Raw genomic sequence first — 25,879 nt, 5'->3', positions numbered from 1 at the left:
CATCTTATCACACTTCCTACAGACTGGGGAGAAGCCCACAGGGTGCTGGGTTGGGGGGTGGGGGGGGGTCAATGCACTGAAGATAGGAATGATTATCCTTCAGTACCCTGGAGGTGGTTCAGCAGCAGGAGATGGGGTGGTGCAGGGGTGATGGGTGAGGGGTACGGAGCTTGGGGGGTTGGGGTTGGGGGGTGGGGGTGATGGGATTGTTCCCCACTGTTGTGACTATGCCAGGTTCATGCCTCTGCACACTTGATGTCACTGCGGCCGTGCTCCTGCTTTAACCACTACAGCCTGTGGGCTTAGACTGGGGCCCAGCACTGCTTGCATACTCACAGTTACACAGGCATGGAGGCACACACACACACACACACACACACACACACAGCTATACCGACAGAGACAGACACTCACTGACACTGAAACACACAGGACAATACAGTTTCACGGACAAATACAGTCTCTGACAGAGCTAAAGAGATAAAGACGAGCAAAAACACACACACACGCAAATCTCTCACCAATTTAAGGACACACACATCTGCCAGAACACACCAAATCACTTTAGCCTTCCAAAACACACACAATGTTGTGTGAACGCAGTGGAAGCCAACATGCCCACACACATATTATCGACCCTGACACGGCACAGACAAGTTTGTGTGCGGTGCGACCGCCTCCTCAAGAGAACTCCGTGACGGCTGCTCGCCCCTCACACTGTTTTGACGACAAGCACAACGGCGCGAGTGTGGGTGTCGAGCCCGCCTTCTGCTGTGGCCCTGGCTTGAAAAAAAAAATCAAATAATGCCGCTGTCACGGGTAGGTACCAATTTTCTCCTCCCCGGTGGCAACCGCCACAGTGGGTTTTTGACAACGTGTTCTGACTACCGTGTCACACTGCTTCCGCATCTACTGGTGATCTCTTGCCCCCCCGACGGTCCACCCATGTCGTCCTCCAGGGATCAGTGTGTGTCGTCCGAGCCAATCGACAACGTTGCTTCAGAAGCACAGAAGGGAGGGCTTTACTGGACTGTTGTACAGACAATCTTTTTCGCAAGCAACCTCTCAACTGTTAGCCCACGTCATTGTTCTTTCATTTGGAACAAGACACCCACTAAATGGGGAATCAGCTGAAATGGAGAGTCTGTGTGTTCGCACTGAAAATGAAAAGTGTGTGTTGTCCTCTCCTCGTCTGAAAATGAAAAGTGTGTGTTGTCCTCTCCTCGTCTGAAAATGAGAGTGTGTGTTGTCCTTTCCTCGTCTGAAAAAATGAGAGTGTGTGTTGTCCTTTCCTCTCCTGAACTTGCTTTGTGCGTCACACCAACAGAAGCTCCCTCAACTACGTTGGCACTGGTTTCACCTGGGACCTAACAACAGCTCAACACCAGGTATGAGCTAGGAGTGATTACCTCACACCATAGCCTGCTACACTCAAGGTGAAGATCTCACCTAGGTGGCTGAGAAGAGAGGAGAAACGTGAGACCCATCTCACACCAACTAAGCCAGACTCTCCACACTTAAATAGCACAGAACAGGCCAGAGGACAGCACTGCAGCAGTCTTGACATGGGCAGAAACAGTTGTGTACAGATACAAATAAAGTGCGGAATCTAGTTCCTCTCAATCACACTGTTTTGTCATTTGAAAAAAGACACCTGCTTTATGAGGAAACGGCTGAAATGGAGTCCACACTGAAATTCAGCAAACTCGTAATAAACATCCAAAGTCTATCATTATTTCAGAGGTGGCAGATGAAAAATTGACGGCGTTCGTCCCAACGGTGGCAGCTGCCCCACTGAGCCTAATGACCAATGACAGTCTTCGTCTCGTCAGTCCCCACTGGGCGCATTGTTCCCGATGGCGGGAAGTGGCTCCTGAAATGCCGCGGCGACCAGACTATCTGACACCAAGACCACTGATGGATCACCGGTTCAGACAATAGCGCACCAATGTCCCCGACGCCAAAGCACAAAGGCTAGACTGAGGTCAAATACCAAACGTAGGCAACCTGAGGAGATGAGGTCGCATGATGGTCTGACTATCAAATTAGACCAGTGAAGTTTGGGCTGCCTGGGTAAGTAAATATACTCACCAAGGAGAACAGATTTTTATTCCTCTACAGATCAAGTATTTGCAGGTTTGAATGTCAAGAGTGACTATTTTCTAATTTTCAAAGGAGAGAGACGGACAATTATAGATTAACATTAATATGTAGAGGAGGGCTCAAAGGCAACCATGAGGAGAATTATCTGATCTTCAAGCTGCTGGGGAAGATTCTGAGCCCTATGGCCCCCACTGCACCATCCCCCACTTCACTCTCTCTCTCCCCCCCCCCCCACCTCCCTCTCCTCCACTTTCTGTCTCTGCCTTCCTGCCTCCGGGCGAGACTCGGAGGACACAGTCCCTTTCGGGGACATCATCTGTCACAACATGGCTTTCATCAGAGCCACAGTTGGTGCTGGCTCGATGTGACAAGGATGCTGGGTGAGCCAGAGAGAGAGAGAGCGGAGAGGAAAAAAAAAAGAAGAAAAACAGGAAAATCAATCTGCCTCTTTGCACTGAGCGATCGAGGGGAAAGGGGGGGGTAAGGGGGTTTCGGCTCGACTCACGGTTTGGGACCCCAACTGACACCAAGCAAGCATCGCATTCCACTACAGCGTGATCTGACTCCACATGCTTCAAACCACCCCCCCCCCCCCCCCCCCCCCACACACACACACACACACCCCATTCACTGCCCCTCCTTTTACTTATACCCCCCCAACCACCCTCTACCAGCTTGTGGGATCCTCATGTTCAGAGGACTTTGAAAAAGGGGCTTGGTAAAGGGAGCGTCCCCTCTCCTGTGTGTGTGACTGGTTAATATTTGAGACGAGCGCGGTAGAGAGAGATGCTCACATCATTGCCATTTGGAAACAGTGACGGTTGGGTCGGCCCCCGGGAGGGTGGAAACCGTAGAGGCCCTGGTGGAAATGAGAGGCAACCCTCTTCAAAGGACGAGAGGGGTCTGCAAAACTCATCAGGACAGCCGGGCAGACGGGCTATTTCTAGCTGCATCCAGACTAAAAAAAAATAAAATAAAAAGCGGAAAAAAAACATGCAGGGAAAAGTGTTGGGAACCTCTTCCCACAGTGGGTGAATTAGACACATGCTGACTCAGTGACCTTGAAGCGACATTGGCCACTATTGAATCCCTGCCCCTCTCTTGTAGCCCAGCCAACAAAGCTGGCGAACAAAGGCCCAACGCTTTTAAGGTAATTTTTGCAGAATTATGAATCCCAATGTCACAGCGCAGCCATCTGAAACAAGGACCCTGTGAGACCCACATATGGTGGTGTGCTGGGAAGCAAAGTATTGGGTCAGCCCGTCACTTCCTGAGCCCTGCAGTGAAGGCAATGACACACTGCCACCAACTGCCTTCAATTTCAACACACACACACACACACACACACACACACACACACACACACACACACACACACACACACACACACACACACACACACACACACACACACACACACACACAAATGTACATGACAGAGGACCTTTACCTCGTACAACAGAAGTACTTGTGGTGGATAATGAGGGTGCATAAAAAGCAAGAAGAAGAAGAAAAAAAAGGAGAAAAAAAAGAAATGGCCAAGCAATTATCCCTCCCTCCATCTTTGACAGTGGGGGTGGGTTAAAGTGGGGACCTCTGAGCCTAGCAGCTGGGTTGGTGGTATAGTAGGAGGTAATGTGGAGGGCAGACTGTCGGGCAGGATGGCTGTGATAAAGGTGGTGGTCATCAGTGTGTTTTGGGGGGCTTGTCTAGGGACGTGAAGTAAGCACGGCTGGTTCGGGCTGGTGCTTTGTGCAGTGCCGTGCCGTGGATGTGGGAGCAGGCCATGACTAAACCTGAATGGCACAAAGACTGAGGGACTAGGTCCAGCCGTTTCTCCCATGACAGCATATTAAGCAGCTTTCCCATAGTCCCACACAAAGGGAGAGGAGGGAAACGGTCACTCTGATGGAACTGTAACTAAATTGAAGTTTATTGTGCGATTTGTTCCACAGTGTCTTCCACCCACAATGGTTTTCTGTCTTTAAACAGGACCTGGCCAGCCAGTGCAGTGAGCAAGCCAAGTCTATACTCCTCCAGACGCTCTCACACACAGTAAAATGATGAGCTTGGTGCAGTTATTTAATCATAATGAACACAAAGTAGGAATAGTTCAAGCTATAATTGAGATGACTCTGGGATCAGTCAAGAGTTAGCCTGTCAGCTAGTTTGACGTATTTTGACTTCGTAAAGGTTCAGCCGGGCCAAAGGCAAATGAGATCTCCCAGAGACGTCATTTTGATTTCATGGCTCGCTTCCCAAGATGGAGCACTGGCTGAGGAGCACTGAAGAGGTGCAAAGGGTCACCAGATTAGTGCTCGTGGAATGAACCACTACGCCAGAGCTTTCGCAGATCCTTCCTGGTGTGACTCATTATCAGTTCAGCAACTTTAGTGCAGCGTTAGCAATTATCATTAAAGGGAAACATAACAGCTTTGGTTGAAAAAATTAAATAATTATATATATATATATATATATATATACATGTGTATATATATATATAATAAAAGGGGCCGCGAGACTTGACATCTGCAGCTGCTTGCGAAGGTAGAAAGAGAGAGAGACACCAATCCACATCGCATCTCTTGTTCATTAAATTTCCCGCGGGGGACCTTGGGCGCCCCGGCGGACGATTAATTGGAGTTGGGGGCCAAATCCCAGCATGCACTGCAGGGTGCCAAGTGACAGCAGACAGACAGTGTTTCGGGCCTAAAATGGATGACAAATTCGTGCATCTTTTGAAGCGATGCTGAAGGTCAGCCAAAGGGAGAGGGCGCAGACAGAACGTGGGCCTGCTGAGGCGATGGGTTTAACCTTTTTCTTTTTGCCCTTTGTCTTTCACTGAGCAGACATACATCACCCCCCGCCGAGAAAGCCCCCCTGTTGTCGTGAGAACTATGATTGATTGGCAAGATGGGAAGCCTGTAAAGAAAGCGAGGGTTTCAACCGAGGCACCTTCTTTCTGACATGAAACCAAATGGAAGACAAGTTTCCGGAGTCCCCCCACCCCCGACAAACGTCCTGTTAATTTTTTAACCCATTTCAAAATCCATCCTGAGAGCTGCCTAGCGTTTCCCCCTCCAGGACACTTCCTGTCTCCTGTCCTCTGTTTTAAAACCCAATTTGGAAATCGATCACGTACTGTAAAAACTGCCTACCTTTTGCCCATGAGGCTGGCTGGCTTGGCCAGGCCGAGGTTGCTCTTGCTGGGCTGCTTCTTGCGTCGCGTCAGCCTCTTGTGCCCAGCGCTGGTGGTGGATGCGTCCTCAGAGGCGTGGGAAGGGCTGCTGCCACTGCCACTGCCACTGCCTTTGCAGTTGAGGTCCCGCAGCACGTCGTAGTTGATCTTGCTGGAGATCTTCTTCCTCTCCAGCATCTTCTCGATGGCCTCCTCTGCCGTGTTTGCTTGGATCGGCTCGCGCTTCTTGGATGTTTTCTTGGGCTGCAGTTCCAAGAAATAGATTTAATAATGACTCTAACTCTAAATTTGAACGTCCCGCAGCTACCGTCGTGGAAAGTTGCCGTACCCTTCTTCCAGCATGCTAATAAACTAGTAGACCTAATTTAGGTGACCATGGGTGTTTTGACATTGATAAAATTTTAACTGACAATTGATTCTAAAATGCATTATTTATTCTCTACTTGGCAGGACCTTGTAAGAACTGTGCCGTGCCAACCGTAAGCTCTCATTTCAAGAAATCCTTCTCCTTTTGAGTGAAACTATGTACCAAGTATCCTGTTTGGAATTAGAAAATGCTTTTTTGCTCACGAAACTATCGCTTTGGTGTCCTCTTTGGTAATGAAACGATGTATTAGTACTGTGGTAAGTACAACATGCCTAAATATTACTTAATATTGGTAACAACAACCACTAGTTGCTGGAAAAATAACTTTATTTTGGTGAGTGCTCAACTTTAAATATATACAGAAACCAATGCATGTTAGCCACACATCAGCCATACATCAGTCTTTCCCTTTTGCCTTTGACCAAAATGATCTTAGACTCCATACTGTCATCAAAGGGAAGTCTGAACCTATTTAAGGCCCTGCTAAATCCATTGAGGCCATGAGACTGTCAGCAATCGCCATACGATCGTGTTTGTTTTACATCCAGGGCAAATCGCCCCGCCACAGCAAAGCCGGCGGACATGAGATTTCACCAAATCTGCTATTGGCATTAAGCTCTCGGCACCTCATTAGGAGGGTCTGCAGCCGGACGGCTAATTGTCTCTGGCTGAAAGCTGTGGCACAGATGTCGGCCAGCAAGTTAGTCTGGAGGAAAAGGGGGGGGGGGCAAGAGGTGGTACGGTCTATAATGGAAAGTACCCCTCTTCCGTCAGATACAGCTGCTGTATGTCTTCTTCAGTGGCCCCAGCACGAGAGGGGGCATAGTTCTTAAACCACCCCGAAGACAAACACACGCACACACAAACACACGCGCACAATCTTACCTTCTCTTTATAAATCCCCAGTTCCTTCTCCTTTGCGATCCTCTCTTCTTTTTCTGAGAGAACAAATAGTTCAGACAATCATCACAAAATGCATACGGTGGACGATGAGAGTAAAACATCAAGCAATTTGTGAAACAGGAATTATTTGGCTGTCAGACAGGAACAGAAGTTCCTGAGAGGCCATAAGTTTGGTTACTACGGCTTCTATAAGGTATCATACAATCAATGCTAATGGTCAATTAATGTAATAACTTTTATCTTTGAACATTAAAGAAAAAAAGGAAAAGGCCCATGACTATGTGAGAGCAAGGGGAAAAAAACTACTACAGGAAAGTGTTAAAAAACGTGTGAGAGACAAGAAAAAAATGGAACTAATTTATGCTTATACAGAGCGCTTCCTATCAGTGACCGTGGTTACATGGATTCGAATAACTGCCTTAGTCGGACTGAAATCGCATTATCCGTTTCATGTAAGCACCTTAGTCGGATCGTAGTCGGACCGCACATAGTCGGACTAACACCCCTGGATAACTCGATCCGATCCAGTTGATAGTTCGACTATTGCGGCATGTAACGGTGAATTGGATAAGGAACTGGACTTTGCGTCTTTGCGCATGCTCCCTCTCTCCCTGCCAGGTCGTGACCCGGAAGACGAAAGAGGGATAAGTTGTCTCAACTGTTCATACTAATGACACGGTTTTTTATGAATATCCTGCAGACTGTCTCACAAGCTTATTCTTGTTGATTATGAACAAACATAACAGAAGAGGTCCGAAGATATGAGCACCTTTACAACCCCTCCTTAAACACGTATAAGGACGTTCCACATTTTATTTGCTTAAAACAACAGCAGTACTGTCAAATCAGCTGTCACTCGGCTATTACCTGACCAAGGTTCCATGGCAATGTTCCGAAAGCCCATTTTTCCGACAGCCCGCTGTTCCGAAATTGTGAGTACAGCAACGTGAACCACTATTGCCCACATGCACATCCCAATGAATCACACAATCATAAACATATAAATGCCTTTATTTCACAAGCATTAACTTGAATTCAGAATATTATTATACACACATGCATTTGCATCGCGATGATACAAAAATATTTGTATGATTGCCAACGCATGCATGCTTTGTCAGTGCTTGACAAGATCTGCGTAATGTCCTGCGACAATCTGCCGGTGATTTCCTTCGCATGAGTGGTAGCCTACCCCATATTCAAAACCAGAGTAGGCTAAGTTAACAAATATTGCCTAGGAAAAGTTATATGCGTGATAGCCCGGTGAGCGTCTCCGCTCTGCTGTGCAAACGAAATGCTTTGAGTGTTTTGTGCCACTTAAAATATTTCTAAATTTTGCCAGGGGGACTAGTTTTCGGAATATTGAGATTTCGGAATATCGGGCTTTCGGAACACTGGGCCGTCTCCCCTGACCAATACCTGTCAAACTTGGTGATACTATTCACAACTAATTTGTGCTTCATTTTATCAAATATGATGAAATTTGGTATTGTGCCCGCGAGGCACGCGTGACTTTAGTTGTGTTCAGTTATCTGGCGCTGAAAAAAACCACGAATAAGTACTGTTAAATCAGAAAGCAAATCAGCTGTCACTCGGCTATTACCTGACCAATACCTATCAAACTCGGTGATACTATTCACAACTAATATGTCCTTCATTCTATCAAATATGATGAAATTTGGTATTGTGCCCGCGAGGCACGCGTGACTTTAGTTGTGTTCAGTTATCTGGCGCTGAAAAAAACCACGAATTAGTACTGTCAAATCAGAAAGCAAATCAGCTGTCACTCGGCTATTACCTGACCAATACCTATCAAACTCGGTGATACTATTCACAACTAATATGTCCTTCATTCTATCAAATATGATGAAATTTGGTATTGTGGCCGCGAGGCACGCGTGAGTTTAGTTGTGTTCAGTTATTTGGCGCTGAAAAAACCCACAAATTAGTACTGTCAAATCAGAAAGCAAATCAGCTGTCACTCGGCTATTACCTGACCAATACCTATCAAACTCGGTGATACTATTCACAACTAATATGTCCTTCATTCTATCAAATATGCGTGAGTTTAGTTGTGTTCAGTTATTTGGCGCTGCCCTCTAAAGACAGAGACGTGACAGGTGGATCGAGATATTTTCCCGTAAATACCTTTACCTAAATACCTTTATAGACAACATCGATCATACACTCCCATTGCACTCAAACAACCACACTCAAACGAGGAGATATTGTATCAATTAGCCTATTATGTATTGTATTAATTGCACAGAGTTCCAGTGGCGCATGCAGCCGTACGCACTGTGCGTACCTTCTGCTACGCGAGAAGAAGAAAAATATATCATGAACGCATATTTATTAAAATGGGGAAACTATAAAATCGGAGTACAGACAACTAATGCCCAGCGTTGACGATGCAGATACAGAGCTGGAAACAGCTAAATGAGTTACGCAGTGAACTTTATCAAGCCCTGGAAAGTTCGGCGAATTTCTAGCCAAACATTCATTGCGTCCTGAAGGTCTTGTATCTATCTACGAAAAGACTGACTGGACTTGCTCTCATGAATATTCACACAGATTTGGAAATCGACAGCGAAGAAGTACTAAAACAATTTGATGCAACTGGCAGAAGGGCAATGCGTTTAGGCTGTAACCCATTATTTGCGCGCGTGTGTGAATGTGCGTGCGTTTCTCTCGCCTTTTATCTTTCACCTTTGAATAATGTAACTTATAAACACATCGGCCTGGCAGAAACAAACAAACAAACAAACAAACAAACAACCCAAGAGGCAACACGCATTTCTGGACCGATGAACAGACGCGATTCATGCTCAATCAACTGTTGTTGTTATTGGTAGTGGTGAAGAGGTCAAGCGGAAAGGGCTGTATCACCACTAGTTGTAATAAAAACAGCGCCACCTATCGTATCGGATATGACATGCTTTCAGCCAATGATTCGATTTATTCACTGCCATGTATATTGGGATAATAGCACCTACCCTCGAAAGAAAGCATAGTCCGACTAAGCAAAGATTCGAATTATACCATCATGTAAACACACTGAGTGCAGGAGACCTCTGGCCTCACTGAGCCTACCTGCTGAGCAGTGAGAAAAGACTGGCGAAGCTTGGCTGAGAGGAGTTAATGAGAATGCCAGACTTCCGACTCTCTTTCTTACCTTTCTGCTCCCGCAGGTAGTCCTCGTTCTGTTTCATCCACAGCTCCGTTTTAGCTTCCACTTCCTTCTCATTTAGGATATACTGTAGGAAACGGGTAGGGGGATAAGGAGGGACATCCACCACATATTGATACCTTTTAATGCTCTATGTGTGAGGTTTTAAAGAAAGAAAAGAAAAAGAGAGGAGATTATGCAGTTTCAGTTTCGTCGAGTCGGCCAAAGTCATTAGGCTTTTTTTCCTTCAACTTTTTGTCACCTTAAGAGCTTTAGCACAGAGCTGGGTACTAATCCCTTGCAGAGGAAGGGACAGGAGTGTATAATGTTGGGTTTAAGCCTGCATATGTACAGGCGGTGAGAGGGAAAACGCACCTTCTCGATCTCATCCTCGTCAATGCCCTCCAGGTCGAGCTCTCCGCTCTCCGACTTGTCATCTGCAGACAGAGAAATACGACTTTTACGTGACACACATTTCCATGCGAGAGACACAATGCTCAGCAGCAGCCACCCCCTCAAAAGATGGATTTTCTCAATCTGAAAGCTCCATATTCTCCACGCAAGTAACCAGTGAAGAAAGTCCTAATCTGACATTAATTTAGTTTTCTTTTTCAAAAATGAAAACACTGCAATCTTGATCTGACAGACTGATGAGCTTTCGGGTGAGCCTGACTCCCTTTTCATCTAAAAACAAACCAACATAGCCGAAGGCATGACTCCAATGTCTACCTCCCGACAGAGGGTAGATTATTTGCCAAACCTTTTCCTTTTAATATGAAATGAAAGATTATCTCCTCGCTTGACTGGAGCCTCGAATGTTTGAAGACAACAACTGACAACGCAATTTGTGCGAGAGCGATATCAATAATGCAGGCCCAGGGAGCTCTTTGTTGTGTAATTGCCAGTAATAGGCTTGGCTGTGATCTGAAACGGGTGTTGTGTTTTGAGGATGTTCTCAAATCGTCTTCAAACGCAACAGGGTGAACCGCTGCACAACGCTCTCTAGCCTCAAGCTTGTGATGTGAACGTGTCGAGACCCACGGTACTTCGAGCTTGATCGTTGATGCACACACATAATCAGCTTGTCGTGAAGATAGTTCATGCTTTAACAGGTTACAAAATATGTGGGTGTGCCTTTCCAGAGAAATAACTTATACTCCAATGACTTAAAACATTAAATATATTAATGATAAAATATATTAATCCCTTGTTTGATTGCTACCTCTTAAAGCAATGCCATTTAATGGCTGTATGAAAAAAGCGCATGTTATGTCATAATCAATATACTGAGACTACATTTCATCAAAACGAGATGTGTATGTGTTAATACAGTGCACCATGTGGTATTTAAATTCACATTCATGTATTTGATAGCAAGCACAGAAATGAAATGTCCTCTTGGTGTTTACACAGCCAACACTGGCAATATCCTTGGATAAATTCATGACAAAATTGAACTATTCCTGTATTCTTCCACAAAGCTGCAGACAAGCAAACACTGATTGGGCTTAAAAAATGCCTCAGTCATCTTAGTCCCATAACAGGTAACCCTATGCACGTGATTTTGGGTCCAGGAATGTGATCCTACAGGGTACATTTGGTGTGTCGATGCATGTTTCAGTGCAAGTTTCACTCAGGCAAAACTCATGGAAGTACTACCACAGATCTAGAGAGATCTAGCATAAATAATAACGGCCTCTGTGGTGAATATTTGACACAACTTTCTCTACAGAAACCTCAGTGGGTTTCCTTCTCTGTCACACACACACACACACACACACACACACACACACACACACACACACACACACACACACACACACACACACACACACACACAGGTGGCGACAGCTCCCTCAAAGATGTACCGGCAATAGAGAGAAGCCTTCAAAATGAACAACACAACACCAGTACTCGCTGGTAGATCAAGAAAGAGAGAGAAAAAAAAAAAAAGACGCGAGAGACTTTTTGTAGAGCCACCCCAACCCAACATGGGGGAGGTGGGGGGGTGTGGGGTGGTAAAGTGGGTCACAATCTGTCGCCCATCTCAAGAGTTTTCTGCCTCACGCTTCACCATCCCCACCAGTGAAGCACATGCAGGCGGGGCGAGATGGATTGAGCATGAGTGGAGACAGGAGGAGGGAGCGCTGGCGCAGGCATGGATCATACATACACATCAGTGTTATCTGCCCTCCGTGATCCATTGCCTCTCACATCGACGCCGGGACGAGCCACCGCGCCTGCTGCTGCTGCTGCTGCCCCCCCCCCACACACACACACTTTCTCACACACACGTGTTCGATACAGTCAATGCAGTCACTGATGCAGGGCAAGTTAAATCTCTGGCAGCCAATAACACCATGGCCTCCCTCCCTTCATCTGTCTCACTGCCACCTCTACCACTCTTCCACACTTCATAGTACATCACCCTTGTGTCAGAACCCCAGGCCACATCTGCTATGCAAACACACGCAAAAACTAATAAAGAGGACACAAAAGCCAGCCTACTCTATCACAATAAATAAAACTATCGGCCTAAAGCGGGGGTACTCAATAGGCGGACTCCGGTAAGGATCCGGACCCAGACAATCAAATTTGGACCAAAGCCAAAATCAACATGTAATCATGAGCCAAGCGAGTTCATTGGTGCGTGATTTCGTGCTATATATGTTTTTCCTACTCGATGTGGTTTCTATCTTCCATGTCCAATCCAAAGGTCCAATCAGGAGCTGTAATATCAACATCACTATGACAACTCACTCACTCAATGTTGGCCGCGAGCTCTGTGGGTCACGCAGGTTGTCACCTGTTCACTTTTAAAAACAGCACATCGCCCACGCCCACCAATCAGCTGGCACCCTGACTTCATAACACAGTATAATTCCTTGATTACCAGTGTGTAACTTCATAACACAGTATAATTCATTTATAACCAGTGTGTAATTTCATAACACAGTATAATTCCTTGATTACCAGTGTGTAACTTTCATGACATAGCCCATTCCAATGACATAACCCTTATCCTAACTATAACCATCATAATAAAAATACCTAATATTATATAACTATGGAGTATTAATATGCACCTGTTAGTGTATTATAACAAGGTCTATATAATAAAAAGGGCTCCTGTGGCTACACTGATAAAGCAAGGTGCTGACATCAACATGGTCATGGACCTGATGGAGCCCATATACTGATGAAAATGTACGTGTTGCTGTGCTGTGAGTCACCTGAATAAATTACCTAATATGATGTCAATGTACAAAAGGGTGGTAGCAGTCGCTCCAACAGCGACACTGACGTGCGAGACAGCATTCTGATGACTCCTGCCGTTTTCCTGAGAGTTTTATTTCACACTCTCACACACACACCTACACTCTCTCAAACACTCACTTTTACACACACCGGTCGCTCAACGCCAGTCCCCCACAGGGGTTTGTGGTAGTGGACAGGATTCTCGGAGAGTTCCATTACTTTGTTTTTGTCCTTGTCAAGCTCCGAAGCCTTGACATGGAGTTGTGAGGTCACGAGTCTGTCCCTGTGCTCCGGGCCCCGGTGGTCAATCGGAGCCAGAGCCGGAGCCGGAGCCCCACATGGCGGTCTGCCCGGCGGGGCCGTGTGTGATAGGCCCCTCTCTCTTTCTCTCTCGCTCTCTCTCTCTCCCACATAACGTTGGTGCAGCGGCTGTCAGACATCAAACCCAGCAGAGCAAATCACACTTGTCCCTGAGAGCGACGGCCACGCTTGACTGAACGAGGGAGAGATAGAGAGAGAGAGAGAGAGAGAGAGAAAGAGCGAGAGGGAGAGAGGGGATGTGTTGGCAGCGTGTGTGAGAAAGAGAAAGAGAGAATGAGAAAATTAGTGAGAGAGAGAGGGAGAGAGAGAAACAGAGAATGAGTGCTGGCAAGGTAAGACAGAGAGTGAGTAGGAGAGTTAGAGAAAGAGTGAGAGTTGGCAGAGTGAGAGAGAGAGAGAGAGAGAGAGAGAGAGAGAGAGAGAGAGAAAGAGTGAAGAAAGACAGAGAGGGGGGAGAGTGAGAGAAGGAAAACGCTGGCAGAGTAGAGACAGAGAAAGAGAGACGAAGAGTGAGAGTGAGTTAGAGTGAGAGAGAGCGAGAGAGGGAGAGAGGATAGAGAGTGATGGAGTGAGTGTGTGAGAGAGAAAAAACAGAGAGAAGAAGCAAATAAGCCAGTGCTATTGGGTTGCCTGCGCTGCTGGGGCAGATCAGTGGCGGTCTCCAGCGGTGAGCACCGGATTGGGGTCGCTGTCGCCACTGGCGCTCATGTCACAGCTGGCTCTGGGAGGCCATGAGGGGGGGGGGGGGGGCAGGGGCAGAGAGGTTGGGGGAGTGGGAGACAAGGGGTGGGGGTGGGGGTGGGGGGGATGGGTTACGGGCGGGTCAAGCTGAGGTTAACTGCCATCCGAGCCCTGTCAGTGGGCCTAAAGCGGGGTACAATACAGACACACACACACACTTACTCACACACAAACTCTCTCCCTTTCTCTCACACACACACACACACACACACACACACACACACACACACACACACACACACACACACACACACACACACACACACACACACACACACACACACACACACACACACACACACACACACAAACACACACACAATTACTCACACACAAACTCTCTCCCTTTCTCTCTCTCTCTCTCTCACACACACACACACACACAAACACACACACTCCTGCTCAACACAAGTTCCCTGCAGGGGTGTGGTAGCGGACAGGGCACTGCCACCGAAAACCCCAGACGTAAGCGGCGATTATGCTGCCCGCAGCGCCGTGTAATTTTCAACCCCAGACGCTTCTCCTCTCCAGCATCCTCCACATGGACAGCCCTGGATCGCCCAACATGGGAGTGGAGAACACACTGCTCTGTGGGCCTGCCAGCAGCTGCTTCTACTAGCTACTCCTCCAGACACAGACACAGGCCCAGTAGCTGCTTCTACTAGCTACTCCTCCAGACACAGACACAGGCCCAGTAGCTGCTTCTGGCGCCTGATCCTGCCATACAATAAGAGACCCAGTAATTGCTTCCACTAGCTGCTGCTCCTGCCCTAGAGACAGACCCGTTAGCTGCTTCCAGCTCCTGCTCCTTCTCCTTCTCCTCCCATGGAACAAGATCCAGTTGCTGCTTCTACTAGCTGCTGGTTCTCCCATAGAAATTGACCCAGTAGGTACTTTCATTAGCTGTTGCCATGGAAAAAGACCCGTCAGCCGCTTCGAGAGGTCCGTAAAACCAGACCTATCGATGGAGAGTCAATAGAAGCTTGAGCCAAAGGCTTGTTTTAGTATTTTGTCTCCTCCCCGCTCGACAGTCAGCAAATTTCACGCCACAGTGGCTCTGAGATGTGACGGTGCACTTGACTGAGCATAATCCCAATTATGTAATAAATTATGTAAATAATTATGCAAATAAATAAGACGACCCCCCGCTCCGTGGGGGCCCTGCCATGGAGAGAGAGGGAGAGAGAGAGAGAGAGAGAGGGAGAGAGAGAGAGAGAGAGAGAGAGAGAGAGGAAGAAAGAGAATGCCAGCTGAAGGAAACTCTTGCTCTGATGCTCTGCTTTGCCAGCACGTCACGTCACGCTATGTCACGTAGAATTATGAAAAGCCTGCCAAACGAGGCAATATATATATATATATATAGACTGTGTATGGGCCTGAATGAATGAAACCTAACATCGCTCTGCGGGTGGGGGGGTTCACACAGGGGGGAGTAAGATCGGGTAAGATGAGCCAGTGGGTAAGTTGACCCACCCCCTGAGCTGGGCAACCAGCGCAATTTTTGTCATGGATGCTCGACTAAGCACTTTTCCCAAAATGGTGACTGTGGGGTAAAATGACCCAGAGCCTTTGAGGCATGTTAAACTGGTGGCTCAGTCATGTTTACCTAAAGCTAGGCCAAATATGGGGTGTGTTTAAATAAGTCTTGCACCCTTACAATGAATAACTGACATTATATTTCATAATTTAGATGAAGCCTGACAGCTGTCATGCCACGTCATTACAGAAGAAAAACAGACACGTGCTTGTAGTCCTAGTTTTTGTTTATTTCCATGTGGATGACATGGAAGCATCACTCGTGTTTTGCCATTTTTCGTACATATATGTCATGTCATTGGCTGCAAAGTTTGCGATTATATGGATATTCCGAACATTATGTGACATGTTGGTGTTTATGCTATGTTATGTTGATAGGCTAAAAGGTTTGCTACTATGCCAATCATGTAGTTGAGAGTCTACATTCAAATTGAAAAACAAATAATTGGCGAATTGTAATATTCATTCATGGACACCAATAAAATTAGCAGAATGGGGGATTTAATTATGTAAGAGATAATGTTTAGTCCCCCGGTCAGTATTGGAAAATTCAATCCTGAATGACTTCAAGTTACAATGAGTTCCCGTCAAGTTAAATGAACTGACTACTCGCAGAATTATACGGAAGATGTGAATTAGAAGCACACAATCTGTTGCCAACGGCAGAGGTCATACGTTTTTGCAGCAGTCATTATAAAGAAATATCGGACCTCTGAACGGTGGGGTAGCCCATTTAAATCAATGGAACATTCAGCAGCAATCTGAAGAGCCGTATTCTAATATTCAAATTGTTCTAATTCTAAGTTTTCTCAAACTGCTCAACTTATCCTGTCAGCTGGATCAACTTACCCCTAACATGGGGCATAGTCCACTGTTTTGGGGGACCCCAGATTTTTGTTTTCTATTTGAGTTAGGCACAATGCTAAGGTTTCAGTTGATGGCACACATCCTGAACTTGTGTTGTATGTTTTATCCCTGTCTCATATTCCCTTGGCTATAGGTTGACGAAAGCATGTTGTTGTATGGTGGATTACATGTAGGATCTCTGCTGTTGCATTTGCAGAGACTGTGAAAGGTTTGTGTTGATTGCTTGAGAGAACCAGGAGAGGCTGAGGGGGGCCCTGGAGGCCATGTGGTCGCAGGTCACACTTCTGCCTGACGTGATGTGACGTAGCGGCAGAACAGCCACCACCACCATCGTCCCCAGTCCCCTGTTCCTGCCACCATGTGCTATCTCCTCACACACACCCACTCACACACACACAAACACACACACCTCCCTGGCAAAGCACCTCTAAGAAGACGAAGCATTCTTCCTTTGAAACCAGATGGACCATAGAAATGTAGGACAGAATGTCTACGTGCTGCTACTACCAATTTCAAACAACAACAACAACAACAGCATAATGAAAAACAGCCTTCACAAAGAAGAGAATCATATTGTAGTTGTTTAGATGTGGCCAGAGTGAGAAGGGGAAAGTAGATTTTCTGGGTTGCCATATCTGGACCAGACAAACATCTTTTGGTGGTTTGGGTGTGGCCAGACAGAGAGGGGGAAAAGTGGATTTGCTGGGTTGCCAGATCTGAGTCATACGTGGACCAGACTCTGCGTCTCTGGGGCATGTGCTTGTGACTGAGGATTGAGTGTGGCAGTATGGCCCGAGGGCCAGGGGCAAGGGGGTAGATGGGAGGGGGGTGGGTTGCTCTTGGGAAAGAGTGCAGATGGGGGAGCAGAGCCTGAGCCTGAGCCTTCACACGGCCCTCAGTGGCAGCCCAGCAGGAGGTGAGGAGGGTGGGGGGGGTCTGGGGCTGCTGAGGCGGCAGAGACGACATGCCAACATGGCCCCGATCACCTTCACACTGCTTCCCCAACCCCAACCACCTGCTCCTACTGTCTGGGCTCAGAGAGAGAAAGTGTGTGTGTGTGTGTGTGTGTGTGTGTGTGTGTGTGTGTGTGTGTGTGTGTGTGTGTGTGTCTGAGAGACTGTGAGAAAAGTGAGAATAGAGACTGAGAGTGAGAGGAAGAGAATGAGAGAGAGCGAGAGTGAGAAAGAAAGAAAGAAAGAAAGAAAGAAAGAAAGAAAGAGGAGATAGAGACCGCCACAGAGAGAGAATGGAGGAGCAGAAGCACTAGTTAATGACAGCCTGCTGTGGCTCCTATTTATGTATGGGACAAACACACACACACACACACACACACACACACACACACACACACACACACACACACACACACACACACACACACCCACACACACTTTCTCTGTCTGAGCCCAGAACCCAGGGATAACGTTTCCCTTGCCACACAAAAATACAAGAATTCTGAATGGGTGACAAACACTGTTACGAACGTTCAACTAAAAAACGAGAGGAAAAGTTTACATTAGTACTTTCACTTTACTTCTGGCCATGCATTCATTTAAGACTACAGTGGGATCAGCAACCCTACCGTTTCAAATCTGCAAATGACTTAATTATTACAGACAAATTATGTCTGTAGCACGTTTTGTCACTGCACAAGTATTTGGTTTTCTGAACACCAAATAGATTGTGTGTGTTGAGAGAGTGTGTCTGCTGTGGTTAAGCTCTGTGTTCAGCAGGAGAGAGGGGATGATGCCGTTGCTACTCTCTGGCCCGGGTGAGGCGTGTGTGTGAGGCGTGTGTGTCGTCCTCCAGAGGTCCGCCGGGCTGTCAGCCCTAGCCAGCGATCCCAGCTCGGCCTCCAGCCGCAGGGCACCCGTGACGTGTCTCAGCCAATCCCCAAAAGCCATCGCGCACGCACGCACCCGGCCACACACACACACACACACACACACACACACACACATTTCACCAACGCACACGGGCAGCTGCACAAGCCTTTTACCAGGTAGTGAGGAAGTGACCCACACATGCACGCATGCACACACACACACACACTGAGTAAGAGGTGAGCGTGAGAGTATGTGGCTCTGTGACACTCTACTGGCCTCAGCAAAATAGGAAAAAACGGAGAGGAGAAGACTGTAAAAGATAAGAAAGGACAGAAGAGTAGAGGAGAGGAAGAGGAGATGAGAGGGGAAGAGAAGGGAGAAAAGAGGAAACGAAAGCACAGAACACGAGAAAGTAAAAGAATGATACTAAACCCAAAATAAAACAAGAAGAAAAGCAGGTTTCTAGACTGTTCTAAGCGCTTGTTTTAAAGTGCATCTCACGTGGGACAGGTGCCCCTGCTGGCCTACCGCTGGGTAAACACGGACACGTGAAACATTTATCGAGATCAGAGTGCAAGACGCCAACTCCGCCACAGGGCGTCTAAGAACCTCCCGTCGTCCCCGTGCCGTTATTGCCCTCAGAGTCTGCACGCAGTACAGCACAGCATCACACAGCACAGTACAGCACAGCATCACACAGCACAGCACAGCACAACTGTCATGGCAGGAGGAACAAAGCACCTCATGGGAAAGAGGAGGCTCACAAGGGGAGCTCATATGGGGAGGTGGTCTGCTGCCAAAGCCTCTTACTGACTAGGTTGTGTTGTGGGGAGAGAGAGGGAGAGAGAGAGAGTTTTAGTTGGTAATACCTTGGTATGTGTATAATGCCAATAAATCACTGTGTGGGTAAGTGACTAGTGAGTAGTATTACGTTGGCTACGTTAGCAGCTATATAACTAGCCAGATAAGCTGCAAGCTTGGATCAGTCGAAGGTTTTTTTTGTGATGGATTAGGCTGGCTATGGGTCCTCCACACAGTTTAATCCATCGCTCGCGTCCCTCCTCATGAGTTTCGGGCTTGAGGCAGGGTAAAAAGAATTTAAAGTTGACAGACATACTGTAATGCTAATTACTTGTGGGACAAAATGGCGGATAGCAACAGAGCCGATAGCGAGCTAATAATAGTGGCCTTGCGATTGATCAGATTCAGCATACTGCCTGTCAATCAAACTCCTGCCGAAAGGTCAGTTCTCCCACAGTTGTAGATTCTGGAGCAGATCTGGCCCAGAACCATTTCTCTCTCACGGCCTTGGAGGTCCGAACGCAGCCCCTGTAATGAACCCCTGTGGGGCGTATCGACCACCTTGGCCTTGAGGCCTGATGAACGGCGCTACAGGCCACGCACGGCTAACGACCAGCGCTGCGCGTGTGTTAGCAGAGGAACGAGAAGCGCCAGTATGCAGGACTCCTCAAGACCAGGGATAGCATTTCCCTCGCCGCACAAAAACGCAACAACTCTCCTTCTGTGACCGACACTGTTATATGACCATTCCACCACACAACATGAAGAGTTTAGTCCTTATTTACCTCACCTACCAAGTATGAACTTCCAAATCACTCGTCTCAGTTAATGCATTCGTGCCAGAATGTAGTGAGCATTGTGGAAATGGAATAGATTGCGGCAGAGTCGGCTACAATCTCTTACAAAGCGGGGCTGGAGGTCACACAAGGATAATGACCAGCTCCCCTGCATGAGTTAGTGGAGGAGAGACAAGAGGTAGTATGCAGGACTACTTCATGTGATTAAGTTAACGGTGTACAGAAAGCGTGCTTAGTGCCGACTGTCACGGACTGGAGTCCGCGTCTGCCGTCTGAATTGCTGTTTTGATGTCTCTATGTCTTGCAGAAATACGAGCGCCCTCAGACTCACTGGCACGGGCCAGAAATCTGTGCAGAGAAGCAGTCGAGCAGTCGAGCAGGTCGGGTTTCTGCGGGAGGAGAGCCGTTCGTGCAAGCGCGAGTGAAGGCTGGCCGTCTGCTACACGCACGTTAGATGCTGCTTGGCTTGAAATGGCAAGATTCACAGCAAGTTCAACATCGGCGCTGCAGAAAGAAGCGTCAGCAGACGCTGAAATATAAAAACTATCCAATGCCTAGGGCCTACAGCTGTAGCATGGTTTGGTGAGATTTTTTTATACAAGTGTGTCCCCATAATAAAGTTTTTTGGCAGTTAGAGACTGGCGGTTATTTATAAACCGGCTCTTCAGAGTTGCCGTAGTCGACAAATGTTTTTGGCTTGCGTAAGCCTGAACTACTTACGACGAAGATTCAGATTCAGGCTTTTTTTCCCTCCCTCTCTCCGTTTTCTTCTTCCGTTCTTTCCAAGGGGACTAAATCTGGCCTCTCCCCTCGGAAGTGGGCTGGCTTTAAATAGGCCTTGGGTGAGAAGCAGGTCGTTGCATGCGTGCATCTCCCACGGCCTCCGCTCCGAGAGCCCCTATTCAGGGCAGATACGGCAGGCAGCAGACACACTACAGGGGAGGGGAGAGACAGGGACTGGAAATAAACTCCCACAGTGCCCATGGAGCCGTTGGACTGGGAGAGAGACAGAGAGAGAGAGAGAGAGAGAGAGAGAGAGAGGGAGGGAGAGAGAGAGAGGGAAGGAGGGAGAGGGAGGGAGAGAGATGCAGGGAGAGAGAGAGAAGGAGAGGGAAAGAGAGGGGGGGTAGAGAGAGGGAGGGACAGTGATTGAAAGGGAGAGAGAGGGAGAGGGAGAGGGAGAGAGAGAGAAGGGGGAGAGACAGAGAAGGAGAGGGAGAGAGAGAGAGAGAGAGAGGGAGAGAGAGACAGAGAAGGAGAGGGAGAGAGAGAGAGGGAGGAAGAGAGAGGGGGAGACAGTGAAGGAGAGGGACAGAGAGCGAGAAGGGGCGAAAGAGAGAGAGCTACGGCTGCCTGTCAGACTGATACAACCATCTGCCATACTTCCATCGACACAATCAAGACTATTCCTGCACCCTCACTCTCTTATGTATATACACACACACACACACTCACATTCTCCCTCGCTTTCACACGACACACTCACACACACTCTCTCTCTCACTCGCGCTCTCTCTCTGAGGGACACTCACACAAATATCCAGACTCTCCTTCCACTTTCTCATATAAACACATAACAAATATTTGTCCACTGCACATAGCCACAAGCCCAAACAGATGCCCAGCGACTTACAAAGAAGCACTCTATACACACATACACAGTAAGACAAACACACACAGGCCCAGAGAGACAGATATATGGTGTGTGTGTGTGTGTGTGTGTGAGAGAGAGAGATAGTAATGCAGAGAGAAACAGAGAGGGTGTGTGTGCTTGTGTGTGTGTGAAAAAGAGAAAGAGAGAGCGAGAGAGAGAGAGAGGGACAGAGAGAGAGAGAGGGACAGAGAGAGAGAGAGAGAGAGAGAGAGAGAGAGAGAGAGAGATATCCACCCACCCTCAGCATGCAGTGGGGAGTGCAGCCTGTCGGATTGTGCTCTGCAGTGGGGTGAATAGGGAGGTCTGTCTCACTGGGGGGAGATGGGAAAGGACCGGGGGGGGGGGTCTGTGAGTGTCTGTGAGTTTGCCACTAATAGGCTTTCTAACGGCAAACCCCCGACTGCGCAGTCATCAGCTTTCCCAGGCACAAGGACAATGATGACATGCAATAATATCAGCACAGCACCCCACTGCTTTCATCTTCCAACCACCAAAACCTCCAACACACACACACACACACACAAACATAGACCTACCCACTTACACACACAGCAAAACAAACACATACATGCACACAAACAAATACAAATACAAATACAGCCCTACATAGACACACACACAGACACAAAGACAAACACACACACACAAGGCACAAATACACACACACACAACTCACCATTCTCTGTCCTTTTAGGAGCCATAAAACTCCCTCAGCCTTTCCAACAAACTCCTCCCCCCGCTCTTTTTCATTACCACACAAGCGTGCACGCACGCACATACACACACACACGCACACACACACACACACACTCTTTCATTACCAGACAAGCGTGCACACACACACACACTCTCCTTCATTACCACACAAGCATGCACACACAAACAAACACAAGCACACACACACACACACACACACACACACACACACACACACACACACACACACACACACACACACACACACACACACTCTCCTTCAATACCACACAAGCGTGCACACACAAACACACACACTCTCTCCTTCATTACCACAGGAGCTGGAGAATGCGCTTGTGTGCCGCTGATAAACAAGTGCAGACGCTGCCAGAGCAGAGGAGAGACACACACAGACAGACACAGACGGAGACGGAGGCGGGGAGCGAGAGGTGGCCTGGGGGTGGGGGTGGGGGGGTGTGCCAGGAAAAAGTTTAGGTCACAGGTGAAAGGTCAGAGGTCGGGGAGCAAGTCCGAGGGGTTAACTCTCCAGCAGGTGCTGTGAGACACCAGACAGGGAGGCCTGCTGCTGTGGCCTGAGAGCTCTTGTAATGAAATGGATCTGAGGGGAACTCTGAGACAGTCTGCTCTTAATGTGGCAGAATCAAGAGAACGCTGATCACTGAATGCATTGACAGAAAGGTTGGTGGAGTTCTGTAACCTGGAGAATTGGATTTGCCACCAGCCTTGTATTGTTAATGTTGTGTAGAGGTACAATGCTCAAAGTGATACTAACTGATTGGCCAATGGATTCTATTCTTGCAAAAGGACAGCACCACAGGTCCATAGGCCCATTTCATAAGACCATGCTGTGCACCATATGTCCATTTCAAGCTGACTGAAATCAACTGATCTAATGAAATAAATAAAAAACCCTTACTAGCAATCAATGTTCACTTATGGTCTCGTCTTTGTGTCCATTCCTATGGACCGAACTGAGAACAGATCAATCGAGTCGATCGGGGAGAAGCTGTGGTTAATTATATTGGAACATCATTGGCCATACATTACTTTTACCTCATGTCTGCTTTCTCAAGCAAAATATTTATGAGGAAATACGCCCAGAGGGACAGCAGTAAAAGCCAACTGTTCAGAAAAAAAGCATCCAAAAACATTAAAACATGTGCATCGGCACGTAATGCACGCATGCAATGCTGATCAGCAACCCAAGTAATGGCAAACTCATGTTGGGTGAAATGTTTCTCATATTTTTTTCACACAATTATTTAATTAATTCATTAAATTATAAAGTGATGGCAATAATTAAAATGCATATTTGTTCTAATATGTTCAATATTTGATGTTTTGACATATGTCACAAAGCTAAATCAATTCATTAGGATGTAGGGGGATAACAGTGATCGCCCCACCCTGAAATCCTTTGTCCGGTGAAATAAAGCACAACACGTGGCATTACGGCACAGCACACGCTCTGGGTAAGAGAATAGAGGCTGATGCTCTTTTCAAATCACCAAAAGGACTGATTAAAGGGTCAGGGGGATGTCCCTGGACTTACAACCCCCTCATCCCCCTACCCCCTTCACGTCCCCAACAGCCTTGGCTGTGGGCTGTGCGGTGAAGGGGTTAGCACCGCTTCTCCAGATTAAATGTTCTGTCAACGTTCCCCAAACTTAATCCTCCCGAGGCAAATCCCATGACAAAAAGAATGCTGGCTGAGAGGGAGCCAAAACCCTGCAGTGCTTACTGCTAGCGCAGATGCTAAAAGAGGCAACAATTTGGCAAACAGAACGGCTTAATTTCAAGCGCAATATCTCTGGCGTGAAGGTCTTTTCTCTCCACACTGCTAAAACATCTTAACTTCTCCTCAGTTCACACACACACACACACACACACACACACACACACACACACACACACACAGTGTTGACTAAAGTCTACACACAAATGTAAAGATTTAATTCGGAAACGATAAACAAGGGCTATGAAGCTTCCACAAGCCCCAAAGCCCTCCACACTAAATGCCTTCTAGAAGGCTCTGCCAACGATAAATATGGACTGATCCAGCCGTTCTGAAACGGCAGTTCCTGATGGATGTATACGCGCCGTGTGAGCCGCAGAAAACAAGTCTGGGGCATTGATTGGCCAGCGAGGCGGTGAGCAGGGGCTAATATCTTCCCCTCAGCACACGGCAAGGCAAGGGCCTCACGCTGTGGATGTGGGTATCAAATTGATCCAGTTGGCTAAATAAAATATACACCACTTAAGCCCCAGGAAATAATTATCAAATTGGGGGGGCAACGGCGGAAGGCAGAAGTGTGTGTGTGTGTATGTGTGTGCGTGTGTGTGTGTGATGTATGTGCTCTCTCTTCAACAGTCTAGCTGTATAAATGTCCACTGCAAAGAATGCTAAAAGGGAAAACAGCCCTTTTTTACTAAACACCTCTCCTTCAAGGCCCTACTTTAAAAAAATAAAAAATTAAAAAAAAAATTAAAAAAAATACAAAGTAAGAGATGATACACGACCAGAACAAAAATAGAATACGCGATATAGCAAATATCAGTACAGCAAATAGCAGTATACCTCCATTTTCACCTCCAACTACTCTAGCTGGGGCACCTGATGCCAATTACTGGTTCACACACCATTCACCCTAATACGGAGCGCACAAACTTATCTGCCAGTAATTAATTCAGCAGTCATGGAATGATTGAGCATATCGAACAGAGGGTGTAATGGAGGCTCCCGAGGTCTGATTACTTCGTCTTCCGTGGCTGACGCACGGCTAAGTGTTGTGGTGAATGCTTATGTCTGAGCTGTGCTGCAGGTGAAGCTAACCACTGCAAACAAGCTGTCGTAGAGGATGGGTGGTAAGCAGACAATTGGTGTTAACTGGTCTCTGATTGGTTAAAACCAGTCACCTGACCGGTTTTAACAAATCGGAGACCAGAATTACTTCTGATTACCACCGATCGTCGGTTTACAAGTCAGTTGGGTATTAAGCCGTATAACTTCACATAATAATAAAAAAAAAGATCGTTTTAAAGTCAGGCAATCGACACTGGTACTCAACGAAAAAATAAAGGTCCTGATATTAGCCAAGCAAACGTATAGTGTTTTTCCGTTCCGGTCGACAAATGACGACAGAAAGAAAGAAAGACAGAAAGAAAAAAAGAAAAGAGAACGAATGAACCACCACCCACCGTGCTCTCCGTTGTCGGTGATGCACTCCTTGAGGCCCAGGCTGGATGCCGAGGGCAGAGGCCCCAGGATAGAGATGAGGGGGATGTGCATCCTCTTGGGGGCTCCGTCGATGCTGCTCCAGCGTCTCCTACCCCTCTCCTCCTCCTCCTCCTCCTCCTGCCCCGCGCTTGGACGCCCCTTCAGCTCCGGCAGCACCTGGCTGATGATCTCCTGGCCCAGGTGCTCAGCGGCCGCCTCCAGCTCTTCGTCATCCTCTTCTTCCTCGCCTCCCATAAAGCCCAGGTTCAGGGAGAGCCGGTCGCTTTCTGGCTCCGTTCTTGAAGTGGCTTATTGAGAGAGATACGGATACATTTCTATTACATTTATTCATCTGGCAGGCCCTGCAAAAGGTACAATGCAAGCAAACAGCCGAACACGCTGG

The 25,879-nt window shown here is 47.4% G+C and overlaps 1 protein-coding gene across 2 annotated transcripts in view; it reads right to left on the bottom strand.

The window, feature by feature from the left end:
• brf1b (BRF1 RNA polymerase III transcription initiation factor subunit b) overlaps positions 1-25,879 on the bottom strand; it is a 76,109-nt gene that overhangs the window by 15,658 nt on the left and 34,572 nt on the right. For both annotated transcript variants that reach the window (XM_031582224.1, XM_031582225.2), the window contains exons 12-16: positions 25,458-25,784; positions 10,117-10,178; positions 9,748-9,829; positions 6,555-6,607; positions 5,262-5,545 (exon numbers count right to left, since the gene is read on the bottom strand). In XM_031582224.1, the coding sequence (XP_031438084.1) occupies positions 5,262-5,545; positions 6,555-6,607; positions 9,748-9,829; positions 10,117-10,178; positions 25,458-25,784 (808 nt within the window). The remainder of the gene's footprint in view (positions 1-5,261; positions 5,546-6,554; positions 6,608-9,747; positions 9,830-10,116; positions 10,179-25,457; positions 25,785-25,879) is intronic.

Source organism: Clupea harengus, chromosome 15, assembly GCF_900700415.2.
Source record: "Clupea harengus chromosome 15, Ch_v2.0.2, whole genome shotgun sequence".
Classification (NCBI taxonomy): Eukaryota; Metazoa; Chordata; class Actinopteri; order Clupeiformes; family Clupeidae; genus Clupea; species Clupea harengus.
This window is presented reverse-complemented; position numbering and strand designations above follow the sequence as displayed.